Here is a 26,424-nt window from a genome sequence, read left to right on the forward strand (position 1 = left end):
TTGAGGTTGGATAAAGAGATTGGTCTATGGTAAGACAAGGGTTCCTCATGAGTTGCTGTGATGGCAAGCTCACATGTGTTATCACAGTCTAAAACAAATGTCTGGAAATTGAGGAGTGGGATGTTTATGACTTCTTATCTTCCTGCTGTCTCACTTTCTGTCTTTTCCACACCTCTCCAGCTCTCTGAGCTGCCTAGCGAGGCATGGGCTCTTGACACTGTGGAAGGCTGTCGTTGTTCCTCTGGCCCTTGCCTTCACCATTCACAATGTCTTGGGCCCCTCGGGTCCCCATCGAGCCCTCGGATTCCCTTGTTGCCCAAATCCTGGAGCTTTTTCTGTTCTTGCTCTCTATGTAGGCTTTGCCGATCTGGGGGGGGGGCACAGAGCCTTTTTGACCTTCCTCCCTCCCTCCCCCTCACTCCTTTTCCACCGTTGCCTCTGCCGTAAGTGGGATGTCAGTAACACTATGGCCCCAGACCAGGAGCTGCTGTTTCTTTTGCCTCTTCCTGTCGCCGCCACCAAGCTAAATATAACCTGACACTACACAGCCAGCCCTGAGCCGGAGACAGCATCTTTTGCTGGGGGCGGACAGGGACCGGGGTTGAGCCCCTGCTCTTCCATCTCAGCCTGGCTCTAAGATTGTCCCCAGGATGGTGTGTCCTACCTATCAGGGACTGGTGCGGGGCAAGGAACAACAACTTCTGCCTTCTACCTGCAGGGCTAACATCTCCTTCTATTTATATAGCAGCTGATGTTTTCCCAAATATTTTCCTGGACTTTCTCTTATTAAATCTTCACAGCAAACCTGTGAGGTAGATAGGGATGGGATAATCTCTCTCTCTCCCCTGCCTCTTACAGATGCCTCCTGGAGAGAGGGGTAAATAACTTGTTCAAGGTCACATACAAGTCAGTGTCAGAGCTGGAACTTGAACTCAGATCTCTAGACTATAAGTTCAGCTCTTTGCCCATCAGCCCATGCTGTTTCTCCTGAGGGAAATTCATTTCAGCAAAGCATTAAAGACCTGAATTACAGCCTTGCTTTCCCCTCCTTCCTCTATTTCCTTCCCTTCTCAAGGTCATCTGTACCATCTGCCCCTGCAAACCCTGGAATCATTATTGACCCTGCCCTCCCCTGGCTCTGAAAGGCTATGGAATACATATGCAGTACAATAGAGCACTACTTACTTAAGAGTTATCCCCAACTGGGCAAGACCCAACTGATGTGGCAGGGCCCAGAAGCGCTGAAAAGGAATCAGGGTTTGGGGAAATGAGCAGCTGCAGGGTGGATGGCTGTGTGTGTGTTGGCATTAAATAAAAACGACAGATTATGTGCTGATGAATTAACACATAGTATTTGGAAGCCTGCAGCTCAGCCACTTTCTGCAACTGGATTGTGTTTGCCAACTCTTTCTGATTTCGCCTGTGTTTCTCCACTTCTCTTTAATTAGTTCCTTCTCTTTCTTGCCCCCTTCACCCTCCTCTTCCCCTCCCCATCTTTCCCCCTCTCTTTCCTTACCTGCTTCTGTTCTTCTCCTATTCTTCCTTTTCCACTTTTTGCTTAATCCATATCCTTAGAGCCAGAGTTAGGGATTTCTGAGCCTAAGGCAGGATTTGAAAATTTCATCTTCCGTGTATTATTGTCCACCAGAGGCTCTAAGCCTTCATTGTGACACATGAGATTCAAGATCACAAAATAAATACCTGTGTGCCATGGAGACTGAGATTGTTTGGCATTAAAATATGTGCATTTACAAAATGGAATGTTAAAGAAACATACTTGTTCTACTTCCACCAAAACTCAAAAAAAAATCCATTTCAAGTCATGCCCGAGGCAGTTGCCTATCTTGCTGCCCTCTGGTCCCACGTGACCTCTCCATCCCTTTCCTTACATTTAATTGTCATTGCTGCCCCCACCTCCATGTCTGTCCCCATCTCCTTCCCTAACTCTTGGGTGGTTTAAGGAAACAACCTTGGACCGGGAGACAGGAGACTGTGAGATTTGGAGCTAAACAGGCTCCATAGGATTTAGAGCTGGAAAGGCTTCTTAGGGATCATCATCTCCAACCCTTTCTTTTGCTGATGAGGAAACCGAGTCCTGTAGATGTGAGGTGACTTGCCTAGGAGCATGTGGATCTGGGATTTGAACCTATTCCTAATTTTACCCTTGGTCTTTGGCAAATCACTTCTCTAGGTCTCAATTTCCTCATTTGTGAAAGTGGACAGCAGTAGGAATAATGGACCCAGTGTTCTGTGGTCATTGAGGTTAATGGTCTCAGAGAACAGAGGGCAATGCATTATCCGCTTCACTGGTGTGAGGAAAGCCCTTTGTAACCTGTTGAGTGCTATGTAAGTGAATTATTCTTGTGAGTTCCTATTAATCCTAACCTGTGCTGCCATCCGTACTCCTTTCCTTGTCTCCTTTTCCAAGTCTCTCTCCAGCCCTTGAGCCTGATTTCTGGGAAAGGATGATGCCTTCAGCTCTAGGGGATGGTAAGGGGAGGAGTATATGTAAGGGCAGCTGGGTTGAGCAACCAAATTTATTGATGCTCTGAATCTGTAACCAAGAAACCCTGGCCTAGCTGGTCTGTTTGTGTTGAGAGGGATCGGGAGGGGAAGAAGCCTGTCTTCTGGAGCTGTGTCCCTCTGCACTTTCTGTTGAGACCATATTGGGTTTTTTCTTATGTTCAGACCTTTTGGGTTTTGGAAGAAAAATCTTCGGAATATGAGGGGCTCTCAAGGCCCTTTCTTAAAACTGGGTCAGCTAGGTAACGTGGTAAACTTTAGAGCTGCTCAGCTCAAGCTCTTAGATACCAAGTCTTTTATTTTTAAAGTGTTACCACCTACCTACCCTGTGGCCGAGAGGAACTGGGCAATAATGCTTATTAAGGGCTCCTATTCTGGGGAATTCCAGGAACCAGATGGTATTGCATCCTATAGGTAGCTCTTGGTCTCTGCTCAGCCCACCACCTCCTGGGTCTCCTGAGCCCATTCTCTTCTGGCGACTGGGGCTGAGGATCGTTCTGTAGTAGTGGGTGGCACATGATCCCTGACCCCATATTTATCCCTGCTTTATCCCGATGTCTAATCCTGGTCCTTGTCAGTGTCCATTCCCCACCCCTCTGTTCTCCCAAGAAGAGCTCAACATTGTTGGACTGAGGCTGCCATGAAGTGGCTATAGGTGGTACTACAGCTCTTAGTTCTGGGGAGGTTCCAACCCAGGTGGCAGAATGCCAGCCCAGGCCTTGCCAAGGCTTGATGCTCTTCTCCATTTACTGTGATCCCATACTCGACTCTGTTTCCTCTAGTTCCCAGGGGAGCCAGGCTGACTGGAGCCATATGAGGCTAGGGGATATGAGGAAAGAAAGGAATAAGATAGAAGACTCAGGAGAGATGGTATGTAGGAGCTGGGGCCTGGGGCTTTGCTGTACCTTGCAACCACATCCAAATTAATACATATATTTAATTCAATTTTTTTATTGCTATATTTTCATATCATCTTAGTTTTCCAATACATTTCATCCCTCTCAGAAATACATCTCTTATAATAAAGAATGTTTAAAAAGAGGAAAAATAAAAGCTCACCCAAACTAACCAACACATCAGCAAGTCCAGTGTTAAAGCAGTGTTCCATACCCAATGTTGTCCATCTGTGCAGAGAAGAGAAAGAGGTATATTCTCATTTATCTTTTTTGGACAAAGCTTGGTCATTATAATTCTATGGCATTCGGTTTTGGGCTGTTTTGTTCTTTTAATTTACATCATTGTTGTCATTGTATATATTATTTTCTGGCTCCTGCTTGCTTCACTTTGTGTCAGTTCATTGAACTCAGCATACTTTTCTGTATTTTTCATTCTCATAGTTTCTTACAGCACAGTAATATTCCATTATATTCAACAAACCATCATTTGTTTAGCTATTTCTTCAATTGATGAGCGTTCACTTTGCTCTTGCTACGACAAAAAATGATGATATAAATATTTTGATGTATATGGAAACTTTCTTTTTATTATTGCTCTTTGGGGGGTGTCTTTGCTTAGCTGTGGCTTTTCTAGGTCAAGTACATGCATGTTTATTACTACTTTCTTAGCATAGTTCCGAGTACCTCGAAACCATATTTAAAAACAGAACCAATCACTATTTTCGTCATTAATGTGTCTTTATTATTTTTATCTGGAATGCACTCCCCTCCCACATTTACTTCTGAGACTCCCTGAATTCTTTCAAAGCTCAGCTTAGTTGCCCCCTCTTCCAGGAAACCTCCCCTTATCCTCCTAATTGTTAGCCTTTGCTCCTTTCTCAATTTTCCATCTATTATATTTAGATATAATGTGAGGGAGAGCCAGCAAGATTGGATAGAGAACCATTCTGGAAATCTAGGGCTTGTCTTCTGCCTCTGACACAACAGGTCACAACAATCGTGGCTTGAGGGTTAGCCCTCAAAAACTGAGACCCTAAGTTATAGGTAGATTGCTGAGCTTCATCAGCAGAGGGAGTCTCCACGACAGCAGTTTTTTATACTGATTGGAAATTGTACAGTAACAGATTTAGGATTAATGTAAGGGAAAAACAAACAAAAAAATAACTAGAGCTGCCCCAAAATACAATGGGATTATTAAGGTATTGCATTCCTTATCATTGGAAGTCTTCAAACTTTTGGGGCCATTACTCCTAAATAGATACAGAGTGCATTATATTGTCTTTAGGATCTTTTCCAATTCTGCGATTCTGTACTTACCCAACTGAACCCCTGGACACTAAGTCCATCACTCTGTCTGAACTCTAAGCATTGAATCTCTCATTTTCACCAAGTCTATCACTACCATGGATCCCTGGCTCACAATCCTCATTGAATTCTTGTCACTGAGTTCATTACCCTTATTGACCCCCAGACACTTCTCCTCATACCCTCAGCTCACCATCTCCAATGATACCTCAGTCAAGGACTCTCTGACACAAATGGATGTCACCCACGCTTAACACTAAACTTTGGTCCCATCATCCCTCCTGACCCTGTGACCCAAAGCCTGTGCTAATTAGGGGACCGTCAGCTCCACCTCCAAATGGCATGAAAACACTGCATCTAGCTTCAGTGGCCCAAAGACCCTTGATTCCCTTAGCCTCTTTGTCCTCTAAGTTCATGATCATATTCAATATTTATATAATGCTTTAAAGCTTGTAGCTATTATTTCATTGGGTTTTCACAACAACTCTATAAAATAAATGGTATTATTATTATTCCCATTTGACAGATGAGGAAACTGAGGCCAGATGAGAGTAAATGATTTGCCCAGAGTTACACAACTAATACATGTCTGAATCAAGTTTTTGAATTTCTGATTCCGGGTCCAACACTCTATCTATTATATGACCTGGTTAGTCATTACCTTTTACTGACCTCTTGACACTGAATCCATTACTTTTCCTGATCCCATATAATAAATATATCATTTTCACTGGTTCCTAAGACTATCAACCTTTTATCCTTATTGATCCCTGGATCCTCAAGTCTGTCACAGAGCCCCAGAGACTGAACCTATTAGTCACACTAACTCCCAATAAAACCATCACCTCCATTGATCCCTGGACTAAGGCCATCATCATTAATGACCTCCCAGACCCTTAGGTTATTACTGCTATCCCCCAACCCTTCCCCCAGTCCCTGGATCTTCAGCCCACATCCATCACTGAGTCTTTTACCTTGAGCCCACCATGCTTACTGATTCCTAAATCTCTATTGAATCCTCAGCCCATTGCTTCTTGAGACACTGACTTGCAGATACAGTCCACCCCAAAGACACTCGTTGAATTCATAGCTTCCACTGATTTTTAGGTAATACATCTAGCTTTCCTGGTTCTGCCGCCCTCAGTGCTTCCAAAGATTGTGCATAGTTGGAAGTTGCCTGTGATACCCATGTCTTGGCTGTCCCCATGTCCCGCCCTTTTTGTCTGGCAGGCATCCCTGCCACTGCCCCCACTTTGGTCCCCGGGGGACCCTATGCACATCCCTCCCCTTCCCACCTGCCCTAGCTTCAACCCAGAGAACTTGTTTGCAGGACGGCCTGTCTTGTCTGGCTCATAGATGAGAGGGAACTGACTGTGGGCTTATAGATAGGTTTTAACTGACCCATCATGGGGGGCTGGAGGATCGGGGGCATTTTGGAGAAACTGAGCAGGAAGAAGAGAAAAAAAGATAAGGAAAGCCCTCCTTTCCCTCCCCTCTTCCTTTAGAGCAGCCGATTATTCTTCCTCTTAAGTTCTATCTCCCTCAGCCATCAGGCACTGCTCCAGCTTACATTTTTGGAATAACCGGGACTTTGGACACATTCAGGAAATATTTTCCTTCAAATAATTCAGTCAAACTAAGAGGGCTAGGGCCCTGGGGTGCAGGGGTGGGGAAGGAGCAAGGCTGCTTAGGGAGGCGGCCACTGCTATGGGGTGGGGAGACGAGAGCACCAGGACTTTGGGCGAGGGGCATGGGGGGGGTCTCACTTCCAGGTACTGTGTTTTCATATTGGAGTGCCTGGGCTGTATGGGGCTTACGGGATCTGGACTCTTAGGATTGGGCTGGAGGCGTGATTTTTCAGATAACCTGTCAAAGGGTTCTGTCTTCCAGGCTTGAGGAATCTTAGACCAGGTTGCTAGAACATTCATTATCTATAGATTTCAAGGGTCTCTAGAACCTGTGGGCTGGAGGTCCCCTGGGTCTCTGGCCATTCTGTTGGGCCACTGGCCAGGGCCAGTTCCCACTCCAGCTGCTGCTGGCCACAGCCATATTTGGGCATAAACTTCAGGCAGACTGTCGGAGTTCCAGGCAGTCTCCTGGCCCAACCCCCAGCGCCTCCCATCTCCACAGCTGTGCTTTGGGTCTGGTGGGGGGGTAAGAAAACACGGGGTTTGGGGCAGGAGAGACAAGCAGATAGAAGGAAGATGCATCCTGACCTGTTACTCCTGGGGTGGCCCTGAAGGCCAGGGAGAGAGGGTGAGTGGGAGGCTTTTTGGGGGGATGGTACCCTTAGCCAGCCACCTCCTTTGGACATCCCCCTTATCTTTAACATCTTTTCTCTGTCTTCCATTCCCACTTGACTTCAATGGATCCCATTCCATAGGATTAGCCTATAGCTGTCAGAAAACCTAATCTAATTAGTGTCCCTATCCCCTTCCATTTTCTCCTCCTACCTTCAAAGGAGTAGAAAGGAGGAGACACTGCCCATTCCTATCTGGTCCTTTTACACGGATCCTGAATCGAACTCCCATCAACCTCAGGAGTGCTATGGTGGAGAGATAAGCAGGACTTGTAGTCCCTGAACAGTGACCTGCTTAGGATGCTCAGCCCTTCCCATGTGATTTCAAAGGATTCTCCCCTCAATCTTTGTGAATTTGGAGCTAGGCATTAAGTAAGGGAATGGGGTGCAAGGGGTGGGAAAAGAGAGCAGAAAGTTGGAGGGGGATCTGAATATGGGAGAAAGAGCTATTTACATAGTAGGACCACGATGTCCACTGTCATCACTGCTATTAGAGTCACTTCCAATTGTCACTACTGGTATGACTCACATTTTCTTCACGATTGCTGTTATCTCCATCACCTTTGCGATCATCAACGTTGAGCAGTTGTTTGGACCTGTGATTTCATTGGGAATTCTTGAGCAAGAAAATTCCCTCCATCCATGTAGATCAGCAGCTCAATTTAAGGGTCTTAGAGCATTACCTGAACCTCTGAGAGAATTAGTGACTCATCTGATTAGTGACTTCTTGGGGTCAGAGGTAGGATTGTGAAGCCCATAATGCCTTTTACGGGAGTTATCAATTAAAATTGATCTGCAAGCATGCTTGATGCTCTACTAGATATTACAAGGGAGAACCAGTGGGAGATGCCAGATGTGGAAATGTGATTGTTCCTGACAAGTCAATTCAATGTAAAGTCAGGATAATGAGATAAGCCATTTTAGGGGCAAATAATATGGAGAAGACCCTAGTTATGGTTGGTAAATGTAAGGGGGTGTGTAATTTTCTCCTTTACAAGCTTTCGTTTACCTATTGTAGGGCTTCAGTGACTGAACAGATCTTGAGTGAAATAAATATAGAGATGGAGTGAGAGATCAATCAATCAATAAACATTTGTTAAATACCTATTCTGTACCAGGCACTGCGCTGTGTTGGGAATACAAAAAGAGGCAAAAGTCCTCAAGGACTGTCCTGTCCTAGAAGAATTCATAATATAAAGAGACATATAAACAAAGATAAGGAAACAAAGACAAAGTAAGAGAGGAATGGAAAGAAAGATAATGGATGTGAAGAGACAGGCTACACCGGAGAGAGATGGGCAGCAAAACATGAATTAAAAAGGGCAATGGGGGTAGAGACCGAAAGAGCGGATCCTGGCTGGGGCCCTTTTAGCTTGGGGGCATTTCTTTGTTCATATTGGTGCTGACTCCCTAGCTCTGGTGACTGCTAATGAGAGGGGAAGAGGGTTTGCTCATTCCTTCCCTTCCCAATGCTCTGGGTCTGCCCCTCAGGCAGCTGCTTTCTGTGCTTGGTGGACGTAGTTCCCGTGAAGAACGAGGATGGGGCTGTCATCATGTTCATCCTCAACTTTGAAGTGGTGATGGAGACAGAGTTGGCGGGGTCTCTGGCCCATGACACGAACCACCGAGGCCCTCCCACCAGTTGGCTGGCCCCAGGTAGGTGTTGTCTTCCTCACCTAAATGATCTCCTCACCCCCTTCTAGCTCTAGGTCCTGGAACCCTGGGGCAGATTGTCAGATAGCCTTATCATTGGACTTGTGGAGTCAGGGTGAGGTGAGGGGCCAGCTAGTGAGCTCTCTTTACTTGGCTCCTTTGAGGTTGCCCCCAAAAGAACTTCGGACCAGGAGTCAGGAGACCTGGGTTTTAGACCCAGCTCTGCCACTGACGGGCCGTATGACTGTAGGGGAGTCATCTGACTACTTTGGAGCTCTGCCTTCTCATCTAGGAAATGGGGACCATAAATGGGGGGTAATACCCCATCTGCCTCACAGAGGCATGATCCAGGGAGCTGCCTAATGGGAAAGTGTTTGGGGAAAGATTGTTTATCTCTAGAAGATTATACACAAAGGATTTGTGATTCATTGGCTTAGGGAACAGCTGTAGATGGGAAATCTTTCTATTAAGGCAGATCACAACGGATGTGTGATTTTGGGGCCCACAGCCCTGGAGCCAGTTGGACCTGAGTTCAAATGGGGCCTCAGACACTTAAGACTTCCTAGATGTGTGATCCTGGATGATTCCAACCACCTCAAAACAACAAGCCCCCCCCAAAACAACCAACCCCCCAAACAACAGCTCTGTGACTTGGTGGATGAATATTAGGGAATTACTGGAATTCACATCATTGGACAGATTAAATGACCTGTTCAGGGCTGTAACTAAACTAGTGCGGGGTGGTTGTGGATTCCAAGTTCAACACTGTCCACTCTGCTCTACTGACTATTTTTGTGCTCTTTCTGACTTTCTCCCCTCCCCTTGCTCTACGGCCGGCGGCCTCAGCTCCCCTTTGGCTCAGATTGTGTTTTAGGTGTCTCAGGACTCTGAAGTTCTGTGCTCCCATGAGGTGGTGCTGGGATGCGCTCTCCCTGGCTGGGGAGGTCTGGGAAGGAGGGCGTCCGGAGGCAGGGCAGGACTCCTGGGGGCATGTGGATGCTGCGATTCTGCCCATCTGCCCGTTTTCCCCCACAGGCCGTGGCCGGACCTTCCGACTGAAGCTTCCAGCCCTTCTAGCCCTGACAGCCCGGGAACCGTCCCTGCGGCCTGGTGGCCCGAGGGCTCCTGGGGCAGTTGTGGTGGACGTGGACCTGACTCCGGCACCGCCCAGCAGTGAGTCTCTGGCCCTGGATGAGGTGACCTCCTCCCTAGATAACCATGTGTCAGGCCCTCCCGGCCTGGCGGAGGAGCGCAGGGCCCTGGTGGGGCCTGGCTCCCCGAGCAGTGTACCTCTCACGCATTCCTCCCCTCGGACGCGGAACCTCAACCCTGACGCCTCGGGCTCCAGCTGCAGCCTGGCTCGGACCCGCTCCCGCGAGAGCTGTGCCAGCGTCCGACGAGCGTCTTCCGCCGATGACATTGAGGCCATGAGGGCCGGCACGATGCCCCCGCCCCCCCGCCATGCCAGCACTGGTGAGGGGGCTGGCTGGGGCCCGAAGGCTGGGGCGGGGATGGGAGGGCCGAGAGGGGCTAGGGCAGTGAAAAGGATGCTGGGGGCAGCAGGAAGCCTGTGGCCAGATGGGATTCTTACCTCCCTTTGTCCAAACCCTTTCTTCTTCTGTTGCTCATCCTTCCCCTCGCTCCCTCCACTCCTGCTTCCTGGATCCCCACAGATTCCCTTTCCCTGTCAGTGAGATGGGAAATCCCATTAGCACTTATTTAATCCCATTAAGTGTCCATTCATCCCATTAAATGCCCAAACCATTATATTCTCCAACTCAAAAGACTGTTTCTGGCATCTAAATCTCCAGAACTTGAATCTGCTGGTCTCAGCAGTGGTAGCTTTCTGCAGGTACAGCTGCTGGCTTCTTTCACTGAGTGGCCCATCTTTTGGGTCCTTAATTCTGGGCCCTTGCTCTCTTTCCTTGGCCTGCCTCCCCCTGCTCTAGCTACAGCAGACTCCCCTGGGTGCCCCTCTAGCTTCCCATCCATAGAACTCAAAAATTTTTCTGTGCGCACGTGCTCCTGGCCCTTCCTTTGCCGGCCAGTTCTCTGAGTTCTGGCTCTTGTCTTGTTTCTGGATCTGTGCACTGATCTGGTCCCTCGACCCCTTAGATCTACCTACCCCGCTTGTGTTCCTGACTTAGTGGTCCCCCTTTCTTATTGTCATTCGCCTGTCCACGGGGATCCCCAGTCAGTGGTTGCCTCCATGTGTCTAACTCACTAACTGTCCCGCCACGTTGCTGACCCAGCCGTCCCTCTAAGACCTGCACCCGTCTGTGCCTCTGTGTTCCCGACCCAGCCGTCCCCCGTGTTTTGACCCGGGCCCGTGCTGCCTGAGCCCTTGACCGCTCTCTTCCTTCCCCTGCCCAACCCAGGGGCCATGCACCCCCTACGCAGCAGCCTCCTGAACTCCACCTCAGACTCGGACCTCGTCCGTTACCGCACCATCAGCAAGATTCCTCAGATCACCCTGAACTTCGTGGATCTGAAGGGTGACCCTTTTCTGGCCTCACCTGCCAGTGACCGTGAGATCATTGCCCCAAAGATCAAGGAGAGGACCCACAACGTCACTGAGAAAGTCACCCAGGTAAGGGTCCGGGCGCCCTGGTCCTGCCCCAGGCCTCCCTTCCCCCGAAGGGCCTGGGCTCACCACCGAGCAGGACCCGGGAAAGGCCTGGCCGGGAGGAGAAAGGCGGGCGTGGGGCTGAGGAGCCCAGATGGGCCTTCCGAGGGAGCGGGGAGCGAGGGGGAGAGTGTCTGGAGCAGGGGGCTGGGACTCGGCCACTTCCAGGACTGGGTCACTTTGGCAGGGATGGGCTAGGGCAAAAGGTCAGTCAGAGCTGGGAGAGGAAACGGCTTTAGGGGAATAATGAGAAAATCCAGTAGATTAGAGAGGATATGAGGGAGGGAAGGCTACATATGGAGGGCCTGGCAGAGGGTGAAGGGAGACAGGAAGAGGGGATGACCTTGTGGGTCTGGCTGCCCAAGAGCAGAGACAGATACAAGTGGGAGAGGAATCTGGGTAAAGAGGGATGTGGGGCCAGAGGAAGAGGTGGCTCTCCACCTGGGGAAAGGAGATCCTGGAGATCTCACATGGGGGGGCCCGCTGTAGTCCCGGTGGGAGGTGCTCGACTCTCCTGGGCCAGGGGGTGGCTCTTGTTTTGGGGGGTGCTCATGGGAATGGAGAGGAGGGGGTCAGAAGCCTGTGGAATGGACTGAGGAGAAATGAGAATGTCATGGGTCACTGAAAACAGCAGGAAGGGCCTAAAGCAGGGTTCCTTCCTGCCCCGTGGGCAGTGCTAGGTTATCGGCAGGGTTCCTCATGTCCCGTGGGCAGAGCTAGGTTATTGGCAGGGTTCCTCATGCCCCGTGGGCAGTGCTAGGTTATAGGCAGGGTTCCTCATGCCCCGTGGGCAGGGCTTGGTTATAGCAGGGTTCCCTTCCTACCCCATGGGCAGGGCTAGTATCGGTTTCCTGCTTGGTTTCAGGCTCTGAGGCTTCCTCTCCATCGTCTTTCACCGTTTTCTCTATGGCTGCTGTTTCTCTCCTGCCCTGTGCCCCCCACGCCATACCCCCATTCCTCTTGCCTGCAGTTCCTTGATGGGCCATTTCGGCAGAGTAGAGGTGGGGAGGGATAAGATGAGGGCAGGAACAGGAGCGTCTGAGGGCCAGTCTCCCCCAGGCTGGGGCAGCCTGTGTCCCCTCCTTTTGGCTGCGGGTTCCCCAGACCCGCACTCCACTCTCTGGGAGCTGTTTGTTCCCTCCCGGGCACAGAGGGCATCCGAGGCTTGAGCAGCTCTCTTCCCCGCTTTGCCAGAGTCCCACTCTGGGTCCTCCTCCTGACCGGGCCTTTGGGTCTCCGCCAGGGACAGCCCCCTCCCCCCCTCCCGGCCCTTCTCTCAGCCCGGCCTCCACCCCTCTCTCCGGTCTCACCTGGCTATTTCCACCCCCTCCTCGGCCCTTGCCTACCTCCGGTCCCAGCCTTCTCTCCCCAAACTCCGCACTCCCTTTTCTGTGTATCTGCGCACATTATTATTTTACGGGTGCCTATCTGTCTGTGGGACGCACGCAGGGCCGTGGGTGTCCATTTGTGTGTGTCACTGTGGGTGTCTGTCTCCCGCTCTGTGCTCAGGCCGGCCTGGGGAGGGGGGGTGTAGGGGAGACCATTAATCTGCGGTGACAGGCCGGGCCGGCGGCTGGGGGAGGGGAGAGGGCTGCGGGAGCATCTGCAGCGAGAGCGGCTCAGCCGGAGAGCCGGGGCCTGGGGGGGGAGGAGAGGGTGGCTGTCAGGGCACATGGGGGCGGGAGGGGGCGGGTGTGAGGGGGAGCCCAACATAGCAGGGGGGAGGGGGGAGAGACTGAGGGAGGGGAGGAGGAGCTGGAGCAGAGGCTCCATCTGCTGCTGTTGGGCGGGCAGCGGGCGGAGTGCAGAGCCCTGGCAGCTGAGCCGGCACTGGGGGGCTGGGGCTCGGCGGGCACCGGATGGCATGAGCGGGGCTGACCACTGTTGCCTGTGCCTGCTGCCAGGGTGAGCCAGCTGTGGGGGACGAAGCCCAGATCCCCCTTACCCCCTGGCTCCATGCCAGGGACAGCTCTGGGAGCCGGCCTGCCAGCCCCTGGTGCCCATCCCTCGCTGCCCCTGGCCCCACCTGACCCAGGGGATCCTGAGGTGCCGTTGGGGAACAAGCCCAGGCCTTTGGACTGGTGGGCTGGGGGGGGTAGAGTCCACCATGTCCACAGCCAGGAAGTTGAGTGGGGCAGGGGCAGAGGCCGGGGCTCTACTGCCCAGGCCCAGGAATGCCCGGGTGCGGCGTGCTGTGCGCATCTCCAGCCTCGTGGCCCAGGAGGTAGGTGACCCACACCTCTCCCTTCCCCTCCACTGATGGGCGCTGAGGCGGGTCCTTAGGGACGCATGGGGCCAAGGTGGGATGAGAGAGCAGGGGAGCCCGTGATGTCCCAGGGAAAAGAATAATGGCACTGGGGACACCGGGTGAGGTAGAGGAGTGCCAGTCCGTCCCTCCTCTCTTCTCAGCCCGTTGGCCGGGCTTGTGGAGAATTCCCCAAGTCCCTCAATTCAAGGAATTCCCCTTACACAGGCCCTCCCTGCCCCCATCCCACCATGACTACCAGCCTTCCAAGATGGAAGGGAATCTGACCAGAGGGCCGAGAGAGGGAGAAGGATGGCCCCTAGCTCTGGCACAGGGTTGCTTCGCTCCGCCTTGGGATCCGAGCTGGCAGCAGAGCTCTGATGGGTTGTATGAGGGGCTCCTCCCCCGGAAGCCGCCATCTTCTTACCCCTGCCCCCCCAAGTCGCGTATCCCAACAGAGCTTCTGACTGGGCGTCTTGGTCTGGGGCCTCCAGATACAGGGCGGTCCGAGGGCTGGAGAGGTGGGAAGAGCCGGTTATCAAGATATGGAGACGATTCTAAGTAGCATTTGTTAGGCCCAGATCCACTCCCCCAAGGAAGGAGAGAGGAAAGCTCAGGACTGGAGCCCTGCCGGGCTGTCCGAGGGGAGGGCCTGCTCGCAGACAGGCCTTTGCCTCCTTCCCTTTGCCCCAAGGAGACTCAAGCAGTTTCCTGCGCCGGGGTCTTTCCCGGCTCTCTAGTAGGACGCGTGTTTTTTGGGTGGGCTTTGAGAGTAGTCGGAGGATGATGTGGATGTGGGACAGTGTCTCAGAGGAATTGGCTGTTAGGGAAATGGCCGAGGCTGGAGGATGGGGACATGAAAGATTCTTAATGGGACAGGGTCTTGACAGGTAAGTAAGAGCCCCTGGGTTACTTAGACCCAAGACGCCTTCCCTAGCCATGATTTCCCTACCTAGGGCAGCAGTGACAGACACGAGACCACCCCTGGCTGGGGCGGGCGACCTGCCGCACAGATAGCTGACCCTTTGGGGTGGCCAGGAAGCATTTCAGGAGCAGCTGTGACATTATGGGGAGGGCAGATGACAGTTCTTCAGTCCAGGTGGGGTTAGGGTGGGTGGGAGGGAGAGATCCAAGACTCAACTGAACCCCAGAACCCCAGCCAGCCTTGCACATGGCCTTAGACTCGGGAGGCAAGATTGGCCTTTGCTTGTCTCTGAGTCAGGCATGGAGCCCTCCATAGCATTTGCAGCTGAAGCCCCCAGGGATTCTGAGTGGTGGAGACCCTTGGTTTTTTGACCATTCCTTGGCTTCCCAATCTTTTTGCTTTATGAACACTTTTGTATGGGTGGGAGGGGGGAGCATTCTTTCTCCACCTTCCCATATTTCACATCACACAGAGTCCTGCACAGAGGCTGAGATCCCCAACACAGTGAGCTCTGGTGGGAAGGACCTTGTTCTAGGGGCCAAGAGATCTGGAGTTTATTATCTGGTCTACTGTGAGCTAACACAAAGGCCGTAAGCAAAGCACCAGACAGTGAGGTTTCAGTTTCCTGATCTATAAAAACAAGCAGCTTGGGCTAGATCTTAAGCTCATAACCATTTGGATACCTCTGGCAGCTGGGTGAAGCCCATGGGCTCCTCAGAATCAGGTTTTTAAATGCATAAAATAAATTTACAGAGGATATTGTGTAAAATGCAAGGGGAGCCAATCACATTGAAATACAGTTATCAAAACGTCTTAAAAAAAAAAAAAACCACGTTCACTGACCCCCTGAAATCTATCCATAATGATTTGCAAGGTCTCTTCCAGCTCTTAACCTGGTTCTAGGATGGTCAAAGGGTGGTAGTAAAGTAGGAAGATTTGGGATGGCTAGAAAAATCTGGGACTGTCAATAATGATAAATAATACGTTGCATTTTTGTGCTAATTTATTGTTTTTCAATACATCCTACTATATTCTCTTTCCGACTCTTGGGTAAGGTGGATGAGGCAGCTGATTCTATGCTTGTTTGATAGATGCAGAAAGATCAGGAAAGTAAAATTAAATGCCATAGGTCACACATGTGTAGGTGATTGATCTCAGTCTCAGACCCAGGTTTTTGGTCCAGGGCTCTTTCCACCCCAGCTGGTTTTCTATTGTGTGTCTTGTGTGAGCGTATGTTTATATTATGGCGGCAGGGATGAGAGTAATGGATGAGCTGGTGGGAATGACAATGGCCGTTAGGTTGTAATTAAGGGCCTTTGTGAATGGAGTCAAAATGGAGAGGTCAGGGCCCTTTGTGAGTGCCGAGTCTTGCAGTATCTGTGGTGGGAGGCCCAGGGCAGTCAATCACAGGAATCTGTCTAGGTGTCTACACTGATCTCTTGCTTTCCTCATTGCTTGCCAAAGGAGCCCTGGTTAATTTTCCCCTAGTCTATGAATTAGGTGTCTCAATCTATTTGTGAATGTCACGGACCCTTTCTAAATGCTTAACATTTAAAAAATTAGTTATTATAAAGAAATTCAAAGAGTAGTGAAAATAAAGATGTAATTTTTTCTCATTCAAGTTCAGCACACCCTGGAGGTGTGTGGATCTCAGGTTAAGAAACTGGCTATAAGCTTTTTGTCATTTGACTGCCCTCAAACCCATTTCCCTGAGAACTTTCCTCTTTTGTATATTCTTCCCCTCTCCCCAACTTTGTGACTTAAGCTATCTATGGAGAGACGGGGGTGACTGAGGACATGAAGTTGGAGTAAAGTGGGAAAGTCTATAGCTCCAGAGAATGCTTGTATTTTTGAGTCCTTGTCTATGTTCCCATAAAGTTATCTATCTGGTGACATCTCTTCCATGTCCTCTCAATCCTCTGTCCCCTTCCTGTTCTCCCTGCTCTCCCAGCCCCCCCTAAGGGAGTCTGGCTTAGACTCATAGCTATTCCTACAGCTGCTTTCTTTAGGCTGCTGGGAATATGGAAAAATGATGTTCTTTAATTAACTGGAAGAAACTAGGTCTTGGGAAGCTGGGAAGGACTGAAGTCTGTCTCCCCACCTTCCCCCTTTAGGCAGTAGATTCAAGCTGGTTTCTGGTTGGTATTTTAGCATTCAGATAAGTAACTCTGCCTTAGATACATAGACCCATCTTCCTTCTTCATTAAGCTGCTTATCCCTAACTTGGGGATGCTTCAGGGGGCCGGGGGTGTGAGAAGGGTAGCCTTCTGAGTCACAGTGCTGCTGTATGACTGTGACTGTATACTGTATGGCTGACCACCTCCTCATTGGCGTTGACATAGGTGGTTCGGAAGTTGATGAGTATACTGGCCTGTGTGACTGGCCGGGTCATGCCTTTTCCCCTCCCCAATTCCTTCATCTCCCTGTTGCCACCTGTGAGGAGGGACCAGGGAAATTGAGGGACAAGGGATTGGGAGCCATGACCGATAGATAAAAACTTTTATGGCTAGAGAGTAAACTGGGCACTCTGATGTGGAAATCTTGGAGTGATTAAATCTTAGGTGAATCTGGTACTGGGGCATTGTGGTATGTTGGAGAATTAGGAGCAATGGGGTAAGTGGAGGGTGGGATGGGATTCATGGAACTGCTACCTTCAGAATTTCGTACTTCCCCAAACTCCAAGGGAGATCAGCCTTTGTGTGTGTCTAGGCAGCGTGTGAATGTCACTGCTGCAGTGATGTGGAGATTTGGCTGTTCTTTCTCAGCCTTAGACTTCATTCCCTAGCTCTTAGCCTGCTCCTTACTTTGCATGTACCTCTGTTATGGGAGCTGTTCTCTGAATCTCTTCTCAGGAGGCACACAGATGTGTATGTTCAAGTGTACACATTGTTTGTGTCTGTGTGTGTCTGTGTGTGTGTGCAGTTATTACTCTGGATGGAAGAAATACAGATGACTGTTTCTTCAGATGTGTGCCCTTCTACCAGGGCACAGGAACTGGGCCCACATATTCTACCTAAGTATATGTAGGGGCCATGGCTACTGGTTATAGCTGTACCTTCACTTTCTCTGGATTGGGGCCAGTCTATGTTTATGGCTTCACTTTCTTGGATTAGCAGAAGGGGCTGGTTAACTAGGCTGGCTGGGGCACTTAGATTCCCAAGTAGAAGGTACAGGGATCTGCAGGTACCAGCAATGTCCGACATGGGCCCCAAATTTAGGATCCTACAAGGCTGGACCTGGTAGGATCCAGGTTTGTATGTGGTATATTATACTTGCCACCCAATATGGTGGAACTTTGTTTCAGAAAGCATGGTGAGAATGTAATCTCTGGGGGTTACTCTGTAGCCAGAGACAGCTTAGTATAGAGGAAAGGCTATTGGATTTGGAGTTGGAGGTCCCAGGTGCAATCCTGCTTTGGGCTCTGACCACCTTTTGTGCCTACTTCTCCTTGCTGAACCTCAGTTTCCTCATCTGTAAAATGATATATTCATATTGGATGATCTCTTTCATATTTACATCACATGAACCTATGACTTGTAGCCCTTGGGTCATTCCTGGGGGGAGCAGTGTACTGCACTGAATGATAGGAGCTGTAGTTCTCTTACTGTATGACATTTAGAGAAGTAGACTAGATTTCCTTACCCTCCTGCCCAGTTGGGACTCTTATTTCTACTGAATCACCCCCTCCCCTGATACCCATTCTTGGGTCCTGGTCCTCGGAACTCCTTGGGGACCCCGCTCCTTCATACCCACACTCCTTTCTTTGCTGACCCTCTCCCAGGTCCTGTCCTTGGGTGCAGACGTGTTGCCTGAGTACAAGCTGCAGGCCCCCAGGATTCACCGCTGGACCATTTTGCACTATAGTCCTTTCAAGGCTGTGTGGGACTGGCTTATCCTCCTGCTGGTCATCTACACCGCCGTCTTTACTCCGTACTCGGCAGCCTTCCTGCTGAGTGAGGAGACCCCACCAGCCCCTGATTGTGGCTATGCCTGTCAGCCCTTGGCGGTGGTGGACCTCATCGTGGACATCATGTTCATTGTGGACATCCTCATCAACTTCCGAACCACCTATGTCAACGCCAATGAGGAGGTGGTCAGCCACCCTGGCCGAATCGCTGTCCACTACTTCAAGGGCTGGTTCCTCATCGACATGGTGGCAGCCATCCCTTTTGACCTACTCATCTTTGGCTCCGGCTCTGAGGAGGTGGGGACAGGGAGAATGGGAGAAAGGGAGGGAGAGGAATGGAGAGAGAGAGGGAGAAAAGGATAAGACAAGTGGGATGTAAGGAGAGAGACATGCACTGGTAAGGTAGAGGGAGGAAATGAGGGGTGGAGGGGAAGGAGAGAAGAACCAAGAGAAATCATGAAAGAAAGAGGAATGTGAAGATAGTAAAATTGAATGAGGGAGAGGATAAAAAAAAAGAGAGAAGGATGAGAAAAGTAGGATGGGGAAGGTGTGTATGGAAAGAAATCATTAAGAGGAAGAGAGGGAGAAAGGGATGAAAGAAAAAGAGAGGGGTAAAGAGAGAGAGAGATGAGGAAGATTAAGCGGGAAATGGAGAAAACCATGAAGAAAGAGGAAAAGAGAAAGTAATGAAAAGAGAATAGAGAATTGAAGGAGTAAAGGGAGAAAGGAATGGAGGAAAAAGGAAAGAAGGGATGGAGGAAATAGGAAGGAGAGGGATGGAGGAGTAGGAAAGATGGGTGATAGGTGGAGAAAGAAAGGTAGAGATACATGGATAAAGAGGCAGAGGGATGAGGGATGGAAAAATGGAAAATCAGAAGTCTCTGGGGTTTATATCTAGATGCCTGTTAACTCCTCTAGCATGGTATTCCCTTAGGACCTTAGTGCCCTCATTAGTCCATAGCATCCCAACCCTTTTAGCCTACCCCAGTTTTGCCCCATTCCAGGGTGTCTCATTCCCCTCTCCTCCCCTTGGACCTCATCCTTATCTTACTTCCCCTTCCTACTTTGGAGCTAACCCTACCCTTCCCCCTGGCCCCGTGCCTCGCAGCTGATCGGGCTGCTGAAGACAGCACGGCTGCTGCGGCTGGTGAGGGTGGCAAGGAAGCTGGACCGCTACTCAGAGTATGGGGCTGCCGTGCTCTTCCTGCTCATGTGCACCTTCGCCCTCATCGCGCACTGGCTGGCCTGCATCTGGTACGCCATCGGCAACATGGAGCAGCCGTTCATGGACTCCCGCATCGGCTGGCTTCACAACCTGGGTGACCAGATCGGCAAGCCCTACAATGGCAGCGGCTCGGGGGGCCCCTCCATCAAGGACAAGTATGTCACTGCCCTCTACTTCACCTTCAGCAGCCTGACCAGTGTGGGCTTTGGCAATGTCTCCCCCAACACCAATTCCGAGAAGATCTTCTCCATATGTGTCATGCTCATTGGCTGTGAGTGCCAGCCCGGGGGTGGGGAGAGGGGGATGAGGGGAGGAAGGAGGTTTGGGGGGCCCAGACTGAGCAGTGGGTTGGGGGCTTGGGACGGGGAGAAGAGATCGCTGGCAATTGTGCAGAGATGAGGGATGGGTGACTCGAGGCTTTTCTGAAGATGGGCTTCAGGGAAGAGAGGATGGTTTAGAAAAAGGGATGGGAAATTGTAGGGAGTGAGAGGGCCAGCAGAGTTTACACAGGGCTTAGAAATGAGAGGGCTTGGCTCTATTGAGTAGAGAAACAAACAGAAAGGACAATCATTTGGGAGGGCAGAAAAGCCGCCCTGTGCTGTGAGGGATGAAGGGAGAGCTTGGAGAAGCCTTGGCGTTCAGGAGCAGTGGTTTGGGGAGGGAGAGAGAGTATGAGTGTGCATATAAGAGAGAGACAGAGTGGGGAGGAGAGGAGGGGAGGGAGAGACAGAGACAGAGTGACAGAGACAGAGAGAATATGAAAGAGACAGACAGATACTGAGAGAGAGAGTGATAGAGACAGAGAGAAAAAGAGAGAGAGACATGGAAAGATGGAGAGAGAGAGAGAAAGACAGAGAGACAGAGAAACAGAGAATATGAAAGAGAGACACATACAGAGAAAGGGAGAGAAAAAGAGTGAGAGACAAAGAGAATATAAGAGAGACAGAGACATGGAAAGATGGAGAGAGTCAGACAGATAGAGACAGAGAAGGAGAGAGAGACAGAGACACCATATGCAGGGTTCTCAGTGACAAAGGGAGTCTCCTTGTTGACTGTTGCTCTCGCCCCCGTGTCCCCCAGCTCTGATGTACGCCAGTATCTTTGGCAATGTATCAGCCATCATACAACGACTGTACTCGGGCACTGCCCGATACCACACCCAGATGCTCCGAGTCCGTGAGTTCATCCGCTTTCACCAGATCCCCAACCCCCTGCGACAGCGCCTGGAGGAGTACTTCCAGCACGCGTGGTCCTACACCAATGGCATCGATATGAATGCGGTGAGGAGGGCAGGAGACACTGGCTCCTGGGAATGGGGCTCTGGAGATGTCGGAAGGATGAGGGTCACAATCAACTGACTGACTTGTAGAGACCAGAAGGAGAGGGGCAGGAGAGGGCCCTTAGACCAGAATTTGAAGAAACACAAGGGTTGGGAAGTCTGGGGAGACCAGGATTTGGAGGGTCTGGTGGCTTGACACCCTTCGTCATACCTAGGGCATCATGAACATGGCTAGAGAGGGAAAGTGATGGAGACTAGGGAAAGATAGAAATTTGCCAAGCTTTTATTAAATGCCTTCTGTATGCTGGGCACTGTGGTCGCACTTTGTAACGCAAAGACCAAGCTAAAGTATTCCTTCCCTCCAAATAGCTTAAATCCCCTGGGGGCCTGTTTGGTTTCAGAAGCAGACACAGACAGAGACTCTTAGTGATGTAGCTAGTAGAAGCAGAAGTTCTCACCTCTCTGTCTTGTCATCCAGAAGGCCTTAGAAGCCTTTTCCAACCCTCAGCCTTGGACAGGGCCCATGGGGGGGGGTGGCCCCTGTCAACTGAAGAGCACAGCTCAGCCAGAGGTCCTTATATTCTCTTCTCAGCTCTTCATGCCAGTGTTAGGGCAGAAGTGCGACCCCTCCCTTTGCCCATAGCCTCCAGTTGCTCATCCTAAGGTGATCCTGGTTTTTCCTCTTATCTTTGATCTCTGACCTTTGCGTGCTCCTTTCCCAGCTCTATGGCCCCAGAGACCTTGGCCTTTTTCTTTTTGTCTCAGCCCCCATTTCTGACCCCAGGAGTGTCCCTCAGAAGTCCATGAAATTTTCAGCCTTGTGTTTGCCCTGTTTTTGGCTCGGTTAACTTGCTGGGGATTCCAGGTTCCTTGGGTTCTTGGCTATGGCACTCTCCCATATTTAGGCCTTGCCTTTTCCAAAGGAGTCTTTTCTTCACTGGTGGGAAGTCTGGGAGATAACTGACTTAAGCTCGGGGGAGCTAGTAGTCAGAGTCTTGGCAGGGGGGTCAGTGGTAGGACATCCTTCGCATTAGATTTTTCTTCGGTTATTTTTGCCGGTGTCCTGAGAGGGCATCTACATTTGTGACACTTTTCCAGGCTGAACCCCTGGCTGGGGCAGGAGCAGCTAGGATGGCTCTGGGATGCTGGTCTTTCTGCCTAGCATGCCGTGCTCGGCTTCTGCTGCGGAGATTGGCTAAGCCAGGGAGGGTGGGGTAGGGTTAGGAGAGTGACAAGAAAGGAAAGGAACATGCAGACCATCACATTACACCATAAACTACAATCAGCTTGGGATAGATATGTGGCCTAAATATAAAAGGTCACACCATTAAAAAGTTAGAAGGGAACAAGATGAGGTCCTTTCACGCTTGTGACTGGGAGAAATATTCTCAACTGAACAAGGGTTAGAGGGGGTCACCAAAGATAAAAGAGATCATTTCTATTAACATGGATTGGAGAACTTAGGATAAGAAGAGAAGGTGTTGATTGGGGGGAAAAATCTTTGCATCAAGAATCATATATAAATATAAAATACATATATAAAGTATATGTATTTGACTTATAAGGAATTAACACAGATAAGATTGAGAGGAAAGTAGCTATAAATATGGCAGTGGAATTTGAATGGGACATCATAGCTGTCCCAAAATATTTGAAAAGAAGGCACTTGGGAGATGTGTTCTGCTTGGCTCCAGAGGAATGAATTAAGAGTAGTGAGAAAAAGTTGCAGAGGCAGGTTTTGACTCAGTGTGGAAAAAACATTGAACAATGAGAGTAATCCAAAAGCCTCTGAAATTCCTTCCAGGGTGGCTCTGTGATTCAGTAAACATGTAACAGGCTGCTGCAGGAGGAAATAGGTTCCCAGTTCCTGAAGGCCTTCAAGTAGTGACGTGAGAACCACTTTTCAGAAATGTACAGGGGAAATTCCTATTCAGGTACAGGCTGAAGTAGATAGCCTGATTCCAACGTGGATGGCCTGTGATTTTGTGAAAGGAATGTAGGATTAGAAAGATAGGAGGTGGGGAGTCTGAAGATGGGAGGCTGAGCAAGAATTGTGAGGGAAGAAGGCCAGTCTGGAGGGTAGGGAAAGAGCATCTGCAGGGCAGTGCCCTGGCTGACATACCTGTGTGGTGCTGTCTCCTTCCTTCCTCCTTCCTGGTCTCAGGTGCTGAAGGGATTTCCTGAGTGTCTCCAGGCTGATATCTGCTTGCACCTGAATCGTTCCTTGCTACAACACTGCAAGCCTTTCCGAGGGGCCACCAAGGGCTGCCTGCGGGCACTGGCCATGAAATTCAAGACCACTCATGCACCTCCCGGGGACACCCTCGTCCATGCGGGGGACCTGCTGACAGCTCTCTACTTCATTTCTCGAGGCTCCATTGAGATCTTACGTGGTGACGTTGTTGTGGCTATCCTGGGTATGGACCTGAGGGAGGGCTTCATGGGAGAAGGTATGGGAAGGGTGGAGGAGGTAAGGGATCTCATCGTCAGTACCAAGATTCAGGGCAAGGAATGGATTTGGGAAGCAAGGAAGTAGATTTGGAGCTGGAATGGGAGGGTAGATTCTTGGGGCTCTGGTGCATCATGAAGATTGATTCCCCTCAAGCTTGAGGGGACTGTATCCCTGCCAGAGCATCCTGGGATTGGTGTCTGTGCATGGACTCTGGTTCCACTTACTCCCTTTAATTCTATGTGAGAATGGTCAATATGTGACCTATTGGATGGTGAGTGGAGGTTAGAAACATCTTGAGGATGCAAATTGTCTGGGGCTTTGCACTCTCTTGGGAACTGGGCTGCAGCCATCAAGAATCAAAACTGAAACCAAGCATTGAAAAAAGATGTGAAACTTATACATCTTTCCTCCAACCATCAAGACCTGAATTTAAGTCTCAGATAGTAAGATGTCAGAGCTGGAACCTAAAGATATGTGATGTTGGGCAATTGTAATCACAACTTACTTTTCCCTAGGATCATAGATTTATAGATGGAAGGTACTTCAGAGGTAGTAATCCAACCTCTCTCCTAATACAGATGAGGAAACTGAGACCAAGAAGAGTTATTTCTCTCTGGGTAATTTCTCAGTGTCACCCAATTAGTTGAACTTGGATTTTCTTGACTTCAAGTTTAACATTCTATCCACTATACCATGCAAATTCCTACACTTTAAGGTTTACAAAACACTTTCTTCTTGTAAACGATATATTTAGGATTCTGGTTTTTAATCCACTCTGCTATGTGACCCATTTTAACTTTATCTTGGTATGTGGTGTAAGATGTTGGTCTACGCTTTGTTTCTGCCATACTAGCAGTGAGTTCTTATTCCAGAAGTTAGAGTCTTTAGGTTTATCAGACACTAGGTTATGATTGTAATTTACTACAAAACTTTTTCTCATAATCCCATGAGGTAAAAAGTTACATCATCTCTATTTTATGCATGAGAAAACTGGTTCTCAAGTGATTTGTTTGAAGGTGACATGAATTGAAATTATCTGATTCTAGGACTAGTGCTTCTTTACTTATTCTGTGCTTACCAGTTTGGGCTCTATGTAAAATGAAGGGAATAGGTTAGAATAATTTTAAGGCCCCTTCTAGCTCTGACTTTTGTATGCATCTTTGTTTCAATAAACTTGATTTCACACAATATAATTTGCCCTTGGCAATTCCACTCTCAGGCTGGTCCTGACAAAGGCGGAAAAGTGTGGAAAAAGGTCCACAAAAGGCAGATTGTTGTGATGTGGGAAGTATCATTCTGGTTGGTTCAGTCAAGATGATGGCCTCTTTCTGGTTGGTTCAGTTGGAATGTAGAGGACATGGCTTTTCTACGTGGAGAACTATGAGTGATCATTCCTTGCTTGGACTTGGCAGCTGGGGCCTGTGTGTGATTTATGAATAGCTCATTCAGCATTCAGATGACTAGAGGGACAACTTGTAGCACAGGCAATAATAGCAACAATTATACACATAAGTACATACGTATTATATGTGTGCGTGTATAATTTAATGTAACAATTAGGGCAGCTAGCCCTGAAGTCAGGAAAACTCGTCTCCCTGAGTTCAAATCTAGTCTCAGTAAGACCCCTTACTAGTTGTAGAATCCTAAGCAAAATTATGATATAAAAAGATGAGAATGAGATAATTATTAGAATACATAATAAACAGTCCAGAAGTCTACAAATTTCTAGAATAAGTAGACTTTTTTTTGAGCAATAATAAAGTTTGATGACAGGTACTCTGCCACTGGATTTATCAAATATAATGACAAGTGACTTACCTTCACATGGAACTCATGAAATGACTAAGAAATGACTAAGATCTGAGAGCCGAATCAAAAGGACCTTGCTAAGTAACATCCACATGAACCAATCCAACAATATTTTGGCAAAAAAATACCAAATAAATGGCTGAGTTATGTGGATTTGTTTGTAGAAATAGAGAACTTTGTTGTGGCAATTCAGGACCAAGTTTATGCCACTAGTTACTATAAAAGGGCTATCATTAGGAAATGTAGGCAGCTGGGTGGTGCAGTTATTGGAGAATTTTTGAGTCTGAAGCCAATAAAATTTAAGTCCAGCCTCAGATAGCCTACAAGCTGTATGTTTTTGTTCAGTCATTGTAGTCATATCCAACTCTGTAAATCCATTTAGGATTTTCTTGGCAAAGATACTGGAGTGGTTTGCTATTTCCTTTTCTTGCTTGTTTTATAGATGAGGAAACTGAGGCAAACACAGTTAAGTGACTTGCCTCAGGGTCACATAGCTAGTAAGATTCTGAGGCCAGATTTGAACCCAGAAGATGATTGCTCCAGGCCTTGACTCCTATCCTCTGCACTTTCCAGTTCCTTCCCTCTCTCCTTCCCCTTCCCTCAAACTGTGTTACCCTGGGCAAATTATTTAATCTTACTCAGTTTCTTCACCTGTAAAATAGATATAATAATAGTTCATACCCTCCCAGGATTGTTGTAAGAGCCAAATGAGATCACATATAAACCATTTCACAAACCTTAAAGTCAATAGCTATTGCTATTATTATTAGCAGTAGACTTAAGAATTAGTATAAATTACACAAGGAAATGGCAGTGCTTGCAATCCCTAAAAGTTTAATACTTACCGAATCTCTCCCAATACATAACTTCTAGGCTAGAATTTTCCATTAGAACTGACTCTTTTGTGAACAGACAGCAATGAAGACCTCAAAATGGAGAACTCAGCCAATAAACTACCATTATTATAAACTGAACTATTACAGACTGAACTGTGGGCAACGGCCCACAAATACTAGGATGCAACAGTGGCTCATAAAAACCCAAGAACAACATTTTAAGAGATGTTGTCATCCAAAATATTTGTAATCTTCACATTACATGCAATGAAAAGCTTTTAAAATATGGAAACCTGGCCAAGGAGAACAAACTAATGTAAAAGCAAGATGAGATAGAAATTACCCCTGTTAGCCCCCTTGCAATTGGAATCATGTTAAGGATGTTTTCAGTGAGCCCACGGAAGATGAGCTCACATCCTAATATTCATATTTAACTACAGAAAG

At 48.9% G+C, this 26,424-nt stretch overlaps 1 protein-coding gene across 3 annotated transcripts in view; it reads left to right on the forward strand.

The window, feature by feature from the left end:
* Positions 1 to 26,424, forward strand: part of KCNH2 (potassium voltage-gated channel subfamily H member 2) — a 52,263-nt gene that overhangs the window by 18,263 nt on the left and 7,576 nt on the right. Inside the window, exons 1-8 of one of the 3 annotated variants that reach the window (XM_052000277.1) lie at positions 6,930 to 6,980; positions 8,515 to 8,679; positions 9,712 to 10,149; positions 11,055 to 11,266; positions 18,254 to 18,676; positions 19,488 to 19,875; positions 20,685 to 20,884; positions 23,048 to 23,300. In XM_052000277.1, coding sequence (XP_051856237.1) covers positions 8,577 to 8,679; positions 9,712 to 10,149; positions 11,055 to 11,266; positions 18,254 to 18,676; positions 19,488 to 19,875; positions 20,685 to 20,884; positions 23,048 to 23,300 — 2,017 coding nt within the window. In that variant the 5' untranslated portion in view covers positions 6,930 to 6,980; positions 8,515 to 8,576. Of the gene's footprint in view, positions 1 to 6,929; positions 6,981 to 8,514; positions 8,680 to 9,711; positions 10,150 to 11,054; positions 11,267 to 13,394; positions 13,527 to 18,253; positions 18,677 to 19,487; positions 19,876 to 20,684; positions 20,885 to 23,047; positions 23,301 to 26,424 lie in introns of those variants that run through there. The other 2 variants (XM_052000276.1, XM_052000278.1) reach the window with 2 other exon arrangements.

The sequence above is a fragment of the Antechinus flavipes genome, chromosome 5 (genome assembly GCF_016432865.1).
Source record: "Antechinus flavipes isolate AdamAnt ecotype Samford, QLD, Australia chromosome 5, AdamAnt_v2, whole genome shotgun sequence".
In the NCBI taxonomy this organism is placed as follows: domain Eukaryota; kingdom Metazoa; phylum Chordata; class Mammalia; order Dasyuromorphia; family Dasyuridae; genus Antechinus; species Antechinus flavipes.